The sequence below is a fragment of the Leptonychotes weddellii genome, chromosome X (genome assembly GCF_054177405.1).
Source record: "Leptonychotes weddellii isolate Sample4059 chromosome X, ASM5417740v2, whole genome shotgun sequence".
Classification (NCBI taxonomy): Eukaryota; Metazoa; Chordata; class Mammalia; order Carnivora; family Phocidae; genus Leptonychotes; species Leptonychotes weddellii.
In genome coordinates this window covers 70,948,477-70,963,084 of record NC_138385.1, presented here as the reverse complement: position 1 = coordinate 70,963,084, position 14,608 = coordinate 70,948,477, and the positions used below count along the sequence as shown (strand labels likewise).

Genomic DNA, 14,608 nt, shown 5'->3' with positions numbered 1-14,608 from the left:
TTTTTTTTAAGATTTTATTTATTTATTTGAGACAGAGAGAATGAGAGAGAGAGAGCACATGAGAGGGGGGAGGGTCAGAGGGAGAAGCAGGCTCCCTGCCGAGCAGGGAGCCCGATGCGGGACTCGATCCAGGGACTCCAGGATCATGACCTGAGCCGAAGGCAGTCGCTTAACCAACTGAGCCACCCAGGCGCCCTTAATTCTTCCCTTCTGATCTGGAGAATCAAATTTCTTTTTCTTGCCTACCTGCTCTGGCTAGGACTTCCAATACTGTATTGAAAAGAAGTGGCAAGAGTGGGCATCCTTCCAGATCTTAGAGGAAAGCTTTCAGCTTTTTGTCATTGAGTATGATGTTGGCTGTGGGCTTGTCATATATGGCCTTTATAATGTTGACATACATTCCATTTATACCTAATTTGTTGAGAGGTTTTCTTTTTATCATGAAAGGATGTTGGATTTTGTCAAATGCTTTTTCTGGGGGAGTCTGGGTGGCTCAGTCAGTTAAGCGTCCAACTCTTGATTTTGGTTCAGGTCATGAATGATCATTGCATGTGGCCCAAGAGAGGACTGACTATACCTGTACCAAGCACACATCTTCCTTACTCATCAGAAGTCGTTCACTGACAGTAAGAGAATTTCATCATCAATGTTTCACAAATACAGGGAAGCCACTGAAAAGGATACTTGTGGTCAAAGCTGTACCACAGCCTGAACAGCCACGCACTCTCCTGCTTTGTCCGGTTTCCTCTGGCAGAATCTGGACCATCCTAGGAACAAACAAGAAGACAGATGTTTAGTTGCAGAAAAGGGATTGAAATGGGGTGTGTGGGGGGGGAGGGGAGGGGGAAACTTCTTTTTTTAACCAATAACTTTTAGAGATTTTGAGCTCAGAGTCAAACATCCTGTATCACCAAAGTTTCAGATATACTGGGAGGGACTACCTTGAAAGAAACCAAATAAATCCAAAAGGCAGACAAATCAACCCCCACAGTAAAAAGGCTCGGTTATGTCTGTGGACAGATCAACTCAGTGCAGTACAAAATTTCTTTTGGCATTCTTATTGTAATTTTCCTCAAAGTGCCTTTTAGCAGATTGATTACGCTAACGTAGTGTAGATCCTAAAGGGCCAAAAGTTATCTATAGGGAATATTAAAGAAGGCTTCTATAAAACCAACTTTCCAGGCCTCCCCAAAGCTGGCCTGGGGAAGTCACACTTGGTCGTTCCCTGACGGCTCAGCCTCGGGCTCTTGATGGTCCTTACTGAGGCACCTACATTGCCTTCCAGGTGGTGCAGTCACTTGTTGCCCTGGCAGCTTTAGGAAGATGGGGGCAGTGAGCAAGGGAAATGGGGTCAGAACTAGCATTTCTATTATTTTTAAAGACTCATTTATTTCTTTGGAGAGAGCACATGAGTGGGAGGGGGAGAGGGAGCAGACCTCATGCTGAGCGTGGAGCTCAATCTCATGACCCTGAGATCAGGATCCAAGCCGAAACCAAGAGTCGGACACTCAACCCACTGCGCCACCCAGGGGCCCCGCATTTCTGTTATTTCCGCTGCCCTCAAGTGGTTACTCCTCCCATTCCTTCCCAACTCAAACGTCCCCGTCATTTAAATGACAAAATGACTTGCAAAATCAAACATTCATTTGAGGCTTGGGCCATCTGCTCTGTGCAAATAGTATAAGCAGCGCAATTACTATTAAAGAGCGGACTGACTGTGGCAATCGGAAGGCGTTGCTGGAGTTCTGCGTCGTCGGATGACAAGCTCTGAAAGTACAGACTGCCTGGGAGGCGCAGTCATTTTTGCCATCACCCCCTGGAATGGTACAGGGAGAGGCAAGTCTACAGGCGAGGTGCCACTGACAACAGCCAAACGCAAGATGAGCCACAGTTCCAAGGAGCTCCACACCGCAGCGGGTGTGAGCCCCATCTGTGACTGAGATAGTGCGGGTCGGTCAGAGATCTCCGAGACAAGGGAGCGCAAGGACAAGTAAAAGGAGGGAAATTAGCAAGCACTATTTAAATTTCTAATGTTTCCAATAACAAAGGTTATTTTTACAAACAGAGTCCCTAGAGTATCTGAAGGATATTTAGGGACACATGTGGAAATGGCTTGGTTAAATGAGCCCTTCTGGGGATGAGGAAATTAAAAAAAAAAAAAGAGAGAGAGAGAGAGAGAGAGAGAGTTCCCAGAGACCAACTGCATTTCATATTTTTATAAATCTTGTGGAAGAAAGAGGGCACAGAAATGTCTCCATCTGCAGAGCATGATCATTCCTTCGGGTAATTAGTTGGTGACCTAATGCCAAATTGAGGGAGGTTTCCGAATGCCCCTCGACTGAGTGGAAAAGTGGTAGGTGAGCATTCCTTTTTTTTTTTTTTTAAAGATTTTTATTTATTTTTTGACAGAGAGACAGCGAGAGAGGGAACACAAGCAGGGGGAGTGGGAGAGGGAGAAGCAGGCTTCCTGCTGAGCAGGGAGCCGGATGTGGGGCTCGATCCCAGGACCCTGGGATCATGACCTGACCCGAAGGCAGATGCTAAACGACTGAGCCACCCAGGCACCCTGGTACGTGAGAATTCTCAGGGGCAAATATCTTCATGGAAAAATTAAATGGTTCTTTATAAAGTGATAGGCTCTAAGCTCATGGCTCTAAGTGCCTGTAGAATCTTACCAAAGAAGAAACTAACACGGTGACACACCTCATCAGGAAGGATACTGTAAGCCATCAGGCACAAGACAAGTCCCCCCAAGTCAGTTGCATCTGCTCCTCCCCTAAAACAGCAATAAAAACGACAAACCCCGACTCTATCATCCTAACCTCCGCCAAACCTCAGTGTGATATCATCACCTGGAATGCTTCAGTTCCTGCCACCTTGCCTCTACGAAGCTACAGATTTCAATAAGCCCCAAGAAGGACGATTACAATGAGGAAAGCAAAGGAAATGTTTCTTTTCAAAGGCAAACTAACAAAAGGTCTTCACAGGCGACAGAGAGCTGTGCCTGCAGTCCACAAATAAGAAAAAGGGACCTCAGCAAGATAAGAAACTAAAAGACAGTCCCGAAAGGTTACCAGGGGTAAATTCTGAGCAAATAAAAAGTGCAGCTTCATAACAGGGGTGTTCAACAACTTCTTATTCTAAGAGATGGTGCCAGAAGCATGACTAAGTACAGGAAGAACATGGAGAAATCCACATAAGGTGGCTTTGGAGAAATCAGGGAGTATCTGTGGAATGGGACTGATTTTTTAAGCTGACCTGGAAGACAACCAAAGCTGCTTGCCGACGGGATTTGGGGGCCCCCTTCCTGCTCCAGGCAGTCTAGGGCAGAGCAGGGGTCAGTGTGGGTGCAGGCGGATCCTATAATAGGCAGCTCCCTTCCCAGGCTGCATGTGCAGACCCTTGGATTTCCATTCAAGCGCTGCCCACAGAAAAGGCGGGGACCTGCTCCCCCAAACCTGCATTCCCACAGGAGGGTTTATGCCCCATGTCTTTAGCTCAGGCTGCTTTTACAACTTGGAGCATCCTTCCAGACGGTCACCTTCTCCCACCTACAACACCTACCTGGCCAATCCCTATTCATTTTTCAAGGCTGGGTACAAGGTTGGCTTCTCTGAGAGATGTTTCAAAGGCAACAGAGCACGCCAGGAGGTATCGGTGTGAATATCACAGGCTTTCTCAACAAAGTATGTGGGTCCAGATCCTAGCTCTACTCCTGGCTGTGCCACTGTCTTGCAGTATGACTCTGGGCAAGTTTAAATTGAGATGTAATTGACATATAACATTGTATCAGTTTCAGTTTACAGCATAGGATGTGTTGGTTTGATGTATTTCTCTGTTGCAGTTCGATTACCATGGTAGCATGAGCTGCCACCTGTTTCCCTTCACATAATTCTCATTTCTTTTTTTTGGTGAGAACAATTAAGACCTACTCTCTCAGCAACTTTGTAGTTTATAATAGAGTACTGTTGACTATATTCACTATGGTGTGCATTAGATCTCTAGAACTTATTTATCTATTAGCTGCAGGCCTGTACCCTTAAACATCTCCCCAACTCCCCCAACCCCCAGCTCTTGGTAACCCCCATTCTACCCTATGTTCTTATGAGTAACACAAGGGATTTTTAAACTTTTTGTTGATATTATTAATAGGGAAGCCCCTTTAAGAAAATACCGCCGACTTTCCTTATCCCCATATTTCAAGGATGTAACCATGAGTGTATATATTTTTTTCTGCATTCATTAAGCACCTACTGTGTGCCAGGCACCATGCTGGGTGCCAGAAACACAAAGAGGAATGAGACTAGCACTTGCCCCTCAAGGAGCACATTTCCAGAGGGCAAGACATAGATACGGATATGGTGACATATACGAAGAAGACAAAGAAAGCACATTAAAGAACTGAGGAGTGACAAAAGGTCCTATTTTTGGATTATTTTTTCTAGAACTAATAATGATTTCTGGGCAGAGTTGTATTTCATTCCATTCTTATTGTTAAAAGATATAAATTTTCAAAGTTAAGGTCATTACAGTAACGAGAGCAGCTTATGGTTTTTTTCAGAGATGGCGCAGAATACTCCCTTCCCCCACCCCCCCCACCGCAAAGATTTCTACGTCCTAATCCCAGGAGCCTGTATGTTACGTTACATGGCCAAAGGGGCTTTGTAGATAGACTTAAGTTTTCCAGGGGGACCGATGCAATCACACAGGCCCTTAAAAGTAGACAAGGAGGGGGCGCCTGGGTGGCTCAGTTGGTTGAGCGACTGCCTTCGGCTCAGGTCATGATCCTGGAGTCCCGGGATCGAGTCCCACATCGGGCTCTCTGCTCAGCAAGGAGTCTGCTTCTCCCTCTGACCCTCCCCCCTCTCATGTGCTCTCTCTCTCTTTCTCTCTGTCTCAAAAAAAAAAAAAAAAAAAAAGTAGACAAGGAGGGCAAAAGAGTCAGAGAGTTGCAGTGGAAGACGAAGCAGGAAAGATGCAAAGTGTGACAGGGACTCGCCCCACTGTTGCTAACTTTGAAGACAGAGGGGGCCATGAACCAGGAAATGCAGGTGCTTCTAGGACGGGAACTTGACCCTGGGCCAACAGTCAGCAAGGAAATAGGACTTTAGTTCTACAACCACATAACTGAATTCTACCAACAACCAGAATGAGCCTGGCAGTGGGTTCTCCCCCAGAGCCCAACCTCGCCGACACCTTGAGTTTGGTCTTGAAACAGAGAAATCAGAGGAGCCCACCAAACTTTTAACCTACAGAATATAAGACCGGTGTCTTAAGCCACTGAGTCTGTGGGAATTTGTTATGGTGGCCCTAGAAATCTAATGCAGAGCAAAAGAGCAAGTAAGTGATGTGACCCAATTTGTGCCTTTCTTTTTCCTGTCCCTGGAATGGTGGAGCCAATGACTCTCAGAAGGGAGTAATAACAGGTTTTAAAAACAGGGAATCAAGAGCTCCACAATGCCTACTCCAGGGTTTTTCAAATTGTGAACGGGCACACGACCCTTGTGGGAAACCGTTAAAATGCGGGTTCAGAGTCAGTGGGTCTATGTGGAGCCTGACAGTCTGCATTTTTATAAGATCTCTGGTGATGCCCAGGCTGCTGGTCCGTGGGGACACTCAGGGCAGCAAGGACAGATCTACTGATCTCACCTCTGGCACTCTCGCCCTTACCCGTCCCCTTCATCACACTGTCACCACACCCTTAAGAATGGAGGTTCATGCGTCTTGTTTGCAGATGTAGCCCCTGAGCCTGAAAGATTGTCCAAAACATAACAGGTGCTCAGTAAGCATTTGTCAAATGCATGAATAAATTAATGTGAATTTTGCACTTTTTTTATTTTTAATTTTTTTAAAGTTTTTTTTAAAGATTTCATTTACTTTTTTTTAAAGATTTTATTTATTTGACAGAGAGATACACAGTGAGAGAGGGAACACAAGCAGAGGGAGTGGGAGAGGGAGAAGCAGGCCTCCTGCTGAGCAGGGATCCCAGGATCCTGGGATCAAGACCTGAGCTGAAGGCCGATGCTTAGCAACTGAGCCACCCAGGCGCCCCATGAATTCTGCACGTCTAGCCAGCAGGGAATTCAGGGACCAAGGTGGGGGAGATCAGAAGAACAAAAAAGAAAAGCATGGTGGTGGGGGGTAGGGGGAGCAAAGAGGAGGAATTTGAGGAAAGGCCCTTTAGCAACTGTTTGAAGTCAAAGATTTAAGTGACTGGGTATCAGATTTCAGCCTGGAGAAAAACTGAGGAAGGACCCAGAAAGTTATATGTCAACGCAACTATAAACAGCTGATTTTCTGTGTGCACGCACGTACTTATGCGTGCACACATGCACACACGCACCACAAGCCCAGTGGTTTCCTTTCCTCCACATTCCACTAATATCCTGCTTGTGACCCGGTCCTGCTGAGATGATAAAGCCAGGATAAATTCGGTTGCGTGCTCCTAGCTACTCCAAAGCAGCCCCATCATGAGTGCTCTTCTTCTTCTTCTTCTTTTTTTTTTTTTTAAAGATTTTATTTATTTATTTGACAGAGAGAGACCCAGCGAGAGAGGGAACACAAGCAGGGGGAGTGGGAGAGGGAGAAGCAGGCTTCCTGCGGAGCAGGGAGCCCGATGCGGGGCCCGATCCCAGGACCCTGGGATCATGACCTGAGTCGAAGGCAGACGCTTAACGACTGAGCTACCCGGGAGCCCCGATGAGTGCTCTTCTGTAAACTTGGGGAAGGAAGTGAATGATGTGTCTGTCTGGCATGAAAAGGTCCCCCTTGAATGGGGTGGGAAGCCACCCCCAAGCCCAGGCAGGCTGCCTCCAGCTGGGCTTGTTTTTGTTTTGGTTGCAGAGTCACCAAGACCTCTGGAGAAACAAAGCAACTGAATTTTTTGTTTTGTTCTAATGAGTCAAACTTGCCAGGGACATGAAGCTCAAGTCTGCCCACAATATTCTTATGCTTCCCTCACATAAAGCCAGAAGTTCTAGCCAAAAGCTCCTTTCCTTCCCCCACATGAGCTATTATTCTGTAGCTCTGTAGCCATAACTCTTAGGCTTCTAGACCCCACGAGGAAAACCATGCTGTCCTAAGAAATTCATTCCCATTAAATATCACTTTCCTGTTTGTTTTTAGGGAGATCATTTAGAAAATGAGGTAAAGAGAACTGCCCTTTCTTTTCTGATGGGGAACAAACATCTGGACTTTCAGTTTCATGACATCACTGAGCGTGTGACCTGGATCCATTTCAGGGGAAACTGCAAGAACCCAGGATTTTACCCAAAAACGAGAAGCCCATTTATTTCTCTATTTTATTGTTGCTCATGACCACCGAGTGCTCCCAGCCCTGCTGTTAGTGGCTCACTGGACCGAGAAGGTCTGGCCAGGAGGACTGAGAGATATAAAGCTCTTTAAGTACAAGGGCATGAGTCCTTTTTAAGAAGGTGCCCTGGGAAACCAAGCTTGAAGTTCGCCTTTTTTTCCCCCCAGTCTGACAGCAATCTTGAAAGACTTTCACGATGCCAGTGGAACTGATTCCGAGGGCCCTCTGCAGGACTGTGTGCGAGGCTGGGGAGGAGGGAGGTTATGGGGAAGCCATGACACGAGCTCCTGGCTAGGGCTGGCCACCGGGTGCCACTGGGAGTCCAGCAGAAGTCACCCCCAACTGCACATTCACAACTGGCCCAAAGGGCCCTCCAGGGAGCCATCCGGAGACACCGATGACCCCCCCAGGCCCAACTAGGGAGGTTTCAGGGAGCACTGCCTTAGCTGTCACTGTGCAGACTGAATGCACTGCTCGAACCCTTAGCACTTAGGACACGCTGCTTTCCCAAACATCTCCATGGAACAGTGACAGCAAGCTTGTGACTTAGTTACAAGCCCTGTGTCTCCATGTGAAGTTCTTATGAGATGGATGGTGAGTTCGGCTACAGGAAAGCAACCAAACCATTTCATGCCTTTCCTTTTACAGATGCTTAAATCCAGAGGCAGCAGCAATTACAAACAAACAGACAGCAAAAGGGCCAGAGGTGTCTGACTGGTCTGGAACTGACAAGATGACATCCGTCCAAACCCTGGCTATCCAGCTGGAATCAGCCTGTTTTTCTTACAAAATTCATCTGGACCAGCTGCGGTCCTGGGGAGGCAGCTGTGGAGTAGGGCAGTCGTATCCTAACAGAGCCTTTCTTTCCCTTCCAGTGAAATAAAGACACGTCACCCAGGTTTTCTCAGGGTGAGCTTCAAGATCTCCCTGTTAGACTCTAAATTAGCTTCCAGGTGCACAATTTCCGAGCCCTCGGTTTCTTTTTTTTTTTTTTTTTTTTAAGATTTTATTTATTTATTTGACAGAGAGAGACATAGCGAGAGAGGGAACACAAGCAGGGGGAGTGGGAGAGGGAGAAGCAGGCTCCCCGCAGAGCAGGGAGCCCGATGCGGGACTCGATCCCAGGACCCTGGGATCATGACCTGAGCTGAAGGCAGTCGCTTAACCAACTGAGCCACCCAGGCGCCCCGAGCCCTCGGTTTCTAAACTCCTTAAATCCAAGCTAGAGTCTGATGGCAACTTTTCAAATAGAATTTCTCATGGAAATCACAAGTTCCCAACACAGTGGCCGCTTCTAATATAATCTCAAAGGTCTTCCGGGGCACCGTTATTCCTGTTTTAATATTTTATTTTTAAGTCATCTCTACACCCAGCGTGGAGCCCGAACTCACAACCTCGCGATCAAGAGTCGCGTGCTCTTCGACTGAGCCGGCCAGGCGCCCCTCTGGAGCACCATTAAAGTGGGCATCCTATCATCTCCAGTGAAGCTCATTGAAAACTCTTCCTAAAACGTCCCACTCTTTCAGAGGTCATGGCTTTGTGTCCCTTAAGGGGCACTGCCCCCAAGATGTGACCGCCCTCAAAGAGAAAGAAATCAGGAAAAGCTGTAGCGGCGCTCCCCGGCCCCGCAGAGCGCCACTGTCTGCAACACCTGTTCAATCTGAGTCAGGGGCTGGAGTCATTTAGAAGGTCCTCTGGCATCTGACATATGCAGACTGGGTTTAGGATGGAGAGCAATTCCAAGCTGACCGGAGAAAAACAAACGCCCGACACAGTGTCATGGACCACGTGCATGCGTGTGGTCAGTAAGGCTTTCCGCCAAGCTGTCGCTTCTCCCGTCCCCACCCCCCGTCTGCCCATCAGATGCCTGTCGAGTGCCCCCAGGTGCCAGGCACTGCGCTCAGCACTTCGGAGGCCATCCTGCACAAAAGAGTTCTTGACTCCGGGGGCCCATTAGTAACATTTGGGTAACAAATTTCTGCTCTTAGCATGAGCCCTCCCTCCCCCACCCTGCCTGCCCAGGAAATGCCGGCCTCGGGAAGGAGCAAACCTGGGGACGTAACAAGGGTCACGTGGCAGCTCGAACTCACGTCTGCCACTTGGCTGATGCTCCTCCCACAAAGAGGTTGTGGTCTCTCTCTCCCCTCCTGTTGAATCTGGCCTGGCTCGAGCAACTCAGTGTGACCACCGGCAAGTCACAGAGGTGATGCCCTGAAAACTTCAAGGCCAGGGCAGAAAGGGCGACGTGGCTTCCACCTTGCTTGCTTCGGTGCTGGCTCTGGGAACCCTGAGTCATCGGGGAAGAAGCCCAATGCCCCCAGGTGCCAGACGTACGAGCCAATGAGTCTCTGGACGACCCCAGCCCCCAGCTTTCTGTTTGGAGCAAAGGCAAGCTGGCCCTATCATGCCCTTTCCAAACTGCTGACCTAGAGAATCCATGAGTGAAAGACACTGTTGCTCCCTTTCCTCTGTTTGGTGCAGGTGGTTATGCAGCAACAGTAACGGGAGCAGATGGCAAAACTGCAGGCCAGAACGTTCCTCTGTGCCCCGCAGACTCCATCGGGATTCTCTGCAGCAGCGGGGCCTCTTCCCTGCTCAGGGCTCCTCTGATCACAGCCTCTACAGCTTCCCTCCCCAGCACGCTGTCCCAGGCTGTCACTGCTGCCCCCACCCTGCCTAAGCCTTAGCGGTTCGCCTGGCGGTGACCTTCCGCCCCTGGGGGTGGGGGGTGAGGGCCCCTGCTCTGCCATTCCTGGGCTTGAGAGGAACTCGGCTGTAGAGGATCCCAGGCCCTAGAGGAGCGGGAGGGCCTGTAATCACCCACATCCTTCCTTTCTTCCTCAGATTCCCCGGGCTGGAGAGTCAGACCCCATCCCTCTCCTTCCCCTGCCTGGGCACCACTGATAGACTCTGACCCAGTGACAGTGAGCCAGTCACCAACGTATCCAGTCTATCCATTCTTGGAAGGCAGGCAGTCAGGGACTTAGCTCCAACACTCTTCCTGGCCGGCCTACCCCCTTAATATGTTGTTTTAAGAATGCTGACTCTGGGGTCAAACCCCAGCGTCATCACTTTCTAATCCTCTGACCGTAGATGACTCACTGAGACTCTCCAACTTCAGCTTCTAATCTGTAAAATGGGGATAGCAGGACCTACCTCATAAGGTTGTTGTCAAGCTCATGGTGAGGGAATCCACGTAAAGATGCCTGGCCTATAGTAAGTGCTCAATAAATTTTAGCCCTTTATCACAGTGTCTTCCCCCGGAAGAAGCATCTCTTGTGACTTACCCCTTGTAAGACTTGAAAGCTGTCGTTGTTGGGTGGTGGGTCCTGATCTGGGTCAACACCAACTCTGTAAGTCACCAGGGAGAAAGACAAGGAGAAAAATGGAGAGTATTAGCTCGGACCATGGCAGCCATGCTGGCTGAAAGTAGCCAAGGGGCCAACCATCTTCCGGAAGCGGAAGGAGTAGTTAGCTAGAAGAAGAGGAAGGCTGTCATGCAAAAGTTGTGAGAAAGAGGTCATGTTCCATGTCAGATCCCAGGGGGCAGGAGAGGCAAGTGGTGCTTACATCCTATTTGAGGTCGCTGGCTGGCGACCGTCCTTCTGCCTTCCTGCACCAGACGGTCCCAGTTATCCAACCATGGGTCTCGATGCCCCACGCCTTTTCCTTTCTGCTGCTTCCTCCCGTCTGCCCTGACCTGCTCTTAATTCCCTAAACTTCTGTTCCAACAGTTTTCATATATCCAGGGCAGTGCCGGAAGAATTTATAGTGAACACCTGTATATCCGCCACCGACAGTCTACCATTAACATTTTGCTGGAGTTTATCGCGTATCTATCCACTTCTCTACCACCCATCTTATTTTTTAGATGCATTCAAATAAAGTTGCAAACATCAGTACTTGTCCCCTAAATACTTGAGCATGCATATCATTAACGTTTTGTCCCGGTGCCCCCACATCCTCCCACAGCGGAGATGACCTGAGAAGTGACACTTTTAAGATCAACAACTGAAGACAGAAAGAAAAGGCAAAGTGGCAAAATCCACTTACAACAAATCCCATGCTTTGACTAGGGTAGTTGTCTTGGCTTAGTAACACACCAACTGTTGTTTTGTGCACCTGTTAATTCTTCATCCCTGTACCTTCCTCGCTCTGAGGAGGAGAACTGTGACCTTGATCACAGGCGGGTGGGGGAGAAAACAAAGAGGCCAGGAAAATTCTCTGTCTTCCCACACTCCCTCCAGTGTTGCAAAGACCTATAAACAGAACACGATTTCTGGCAGGTCTGACCCGAGCTGGGAAGGGAGGTGCTGAATGGCCTCAACAAAGAGTCTTTGGCCGTCCGGTACCGGGGTGCTGACTCCAATGAGTAGACAGCGGACTACAAAACCCCATGTGTGTGCACCTTACTTTTCTTCCTCTCCCTCCCTCTTTCCTACCTATGATGCGCAGGTTATTTCTTGAAAAAAGAGACTAATAGAAAAGGAAAACAGAAGACAACACAGATGTGCCAACCCTCCCAAAGCCAACCTCTACCCTGTCTTATTGCAGGTTTGTCAAGCACTAACCCAAGGTGTGCGTCCCTGGAAAGGGGGAACTATGGAGGGAAAGGAAACAGATAGCCCGTATGTTGCTGAGGGCAAAGTTTAAAACCACAAGACGAATTCATGTATTCAGCAAATATTTATTGACTGCCTATGATGTCAGGTACTGTTCTAGTTAAAATCTAGCGTACCTGACACCAGATTTCCTCCCTGCGGGCCTGGGGTTTGGTTAAGATCTTCGTAGTGAGTTCGATGGACTTTGCTATGTGTCTAGGGACTGCTTCCAGGCTGGAGATTCTGAGGGTTGGAGGCTTGTCCTCATAAGTGGACATTATTCAGGGATCTTTGAACAACAAATCTCACAGAGATTTTCTTGACACGAAATCCATCCAATTCAGGGGCCTTTCAGGGCTGCCCCCAAAAAGTCCCACCAGAGCCTCAATGCATCTGAAGTGTCTAATGTATCAAAGTGTTAAGAGGAGAGGTCACATATGGAATTCCCAGCTCTTGGGAATTTTGAGCCCTCACTCGTTTTAGAGACTCTTAACACACATTCCCCAGAGAAAAGTCCTCTATAGGGTAGCTCGGTCAGCATTTGTAAGATCAACAGCTAGGAATCCAATCTTGGGCCTTGTTCTGTGGGTTCTATAGCAGCAGGCTCGCTTACTCAGATGAGCTTCCCAGTGCAGACACAGAGTGCCGGTTACCCCAGTGTTTCTCGGACAGCCTACCAGAATGCCAGGTGATACAGCAGCCCTCGACCTAGCCACAAGGCCTGGCCAGATTGTGGGGCAGGAGCAATGAGATTATGTGATCTGAAGGGCATGAGGCACAGTATGGCCAAGAATATGGCAGTCCGGGTCTGCCACTAATAATCTCTCCTTTCTATACTGTGAATTTTGAAATAGGTGTAATTAGCCTTCGTAAGTGGCTTCCATTCCAGCAAAGATAAAACAAGTTGACTTTACTGTCCTAGATGAAATAGGAAGACTAGGGGTAGGAGAAAAGGTTAAGGATGCCCTGTATTACAATAATGAAAATAAAACCAAACATGATAAAAGCTGCCAAATGAAATTTAGCCCCCTCTAGTCTTTTAACTAATTTCTATTAAAAGGGAAAAAAAAAAACTTTGGTTAACAAGAATTAAATTTTGTTCAACCAGAACTGCTTAGGAAGACTAGGTTGTGACTATTTTCATTCAAGTTCTGGCAATGTCGGAGGAACTCATCCATTTATCCTGGGTCCGTGTGGCCAGGCCAGAATTCAAAACAACAAAGCACAAAACGGTGAAATAACCTGATACACTCACAAAAGTAGGGCCACCCTAACCTCATCTCAAACTCGTAATGTTCAACATTTTGTCTGGGAGAACTTGGGAATGATTCTAGACCCACGCTGTCCGGTAGACCTTTCTAGATCTGCGCTGTCCAACATGCTAGCCACGAGTCACAAGTGGCCAGCCACTGAGCAGTTGAAAAATGTGGCTAATATGACTACTGCTGTACTTTACATTTCATTCAGCTTCACACCAAGTGAGAAAATAAAGCAATCAAACTAATGTGCTCACTCTGGAATGAAAAAATATAGAAAGAACATGAATAATTTCCCTTCTGGTATGAGTGTAAGTACATTCTGATTAGCTGCCATCTAAAATGCCATGAAATCTCAGGAATTTTAGAAGTGTTCTATTTCAATTGATAATTTTTCAAAAATGTGAATGGCTGAGGCCCTAAGTAATTGGAAGACTATGCAACACACACCTACATGTAAAACCCTGAACACCAGATCACGGTCTGAATTCTCTCATGTCCCAAGTGTAATAACTTGTACTGTGCCCAAAGGACCTTCCTTCCTGAAGGTGGGATATTTCAAAAGAAAGGGTTTCCTCTGCCACCTACCTGCTACCTAAAGTCAGACCTCCAAAAAGTGAATGTGTGTGTGCGTGTGCGTGTGTTTTAAACAGTAGAAAAGAAGTGTATGATTAACATAACATAATAAAATAAAATTTTAAAAAAAGTGTGAACCCAGGGACCTTAAGAGCTTCCATTACTTAGACACACATCGTTAGGGTACATCTGGAGCCTGGTGATATCGCAGCGCCCATGGCTGGTGAGCAGCATCGCTGTTCTCTCCACTGCCCTCAGACAGTGACGTACTTTGACGGTGGCAAGAACAGAGCTCAAGCCTGTTCTGCACTGATTTATCTACCAGCACTGAGAATCAGGCCAGGAAGAATGCGTACTGATAAAGACGCAGAAAGGACAAAAGAAACATTAAAGTCTTTGTTCTCCTGCCCCCCACTGCCCCCCTTAAGCCTAATCAAATCATAAACTTGGGTGGACACTGAAAACCCAACTGCATTACAAGAGTCTTTATCTTCTGGTTTTGTTTTTTTTTTTAAAAAAAACAGAAGTGTTTTTGTATCTTCTGATTCACCATAAGGTACGAGGACACAATTACATACTTTAAAAACTACTCAAAGAGCACTGGTGCTTAATTAAGATGGTATGAGCCCTACCCCAGTCACGGCAGACATATCAAATCCTAAGTCTCTTTATGAGTGAAAAGCCTTGTTTACTAGATCATAAACAAGACTTTGTGGAAAAAGTATCTGCGGCTCTGAAAACGGACTGCTCTGGACTCTAAGCTCAGTTGTCTAAGAGGGGAGACACTTGCCACCTCCGGCTTTGGTGTTGACACACACTGTCCAATATGCGGGGACAGAGAACAGACTCTGAGGAACACCGAC

At 47.5% G+C, this 14,608-nt stretch overlaps 2 protein-coding genes across 4 annotated transcripts in view; one reads left to right on the top strand and one right to left on the bottom strand.

The window, feature by feature from the left end:
• The window catches only part of LOC115940540 (carbohydrate sulfotransferase 7), a 58,806-nt gene extending 44,288 nt beyond the window's left edge, over positions 1–14,518 (top strand). Inside the window, exon 2 of the mRNA XM_081809371.1 lies at positions 7,961–14,518. The gene's annotated coding sequence lies outside the window, so the exon portion shown is untranslated. The remainder of the gene's footprint in view (positions 1–7,960) is intronic.
• The window catches only part of SLC9A7 (solute carrier family 9 member A7), a 130,221-nt gene that overhangs the window by 13,039 nt on the left and 102,574 nt on the right, over positions 1–14,608 (bottom strand). For all 3 annotated transcript variants that reach the window (XM_081809355.1, XM_081809356.1, XM_081809357.1), the window contains 2 exons: positions 10,600–10,663; positions 685–767 (listed from right to left, as the gene is read on the bottom strand). In XM_081809355.1, coding sequence (XP_081665481.1) covers positions 685–767; positions 10,600–10,663 — 147 coding nt within the window. The remainder of the gene's footprint in view (positions 1–684; positions 768–10,599; positions 10,664–14,608) is intronic.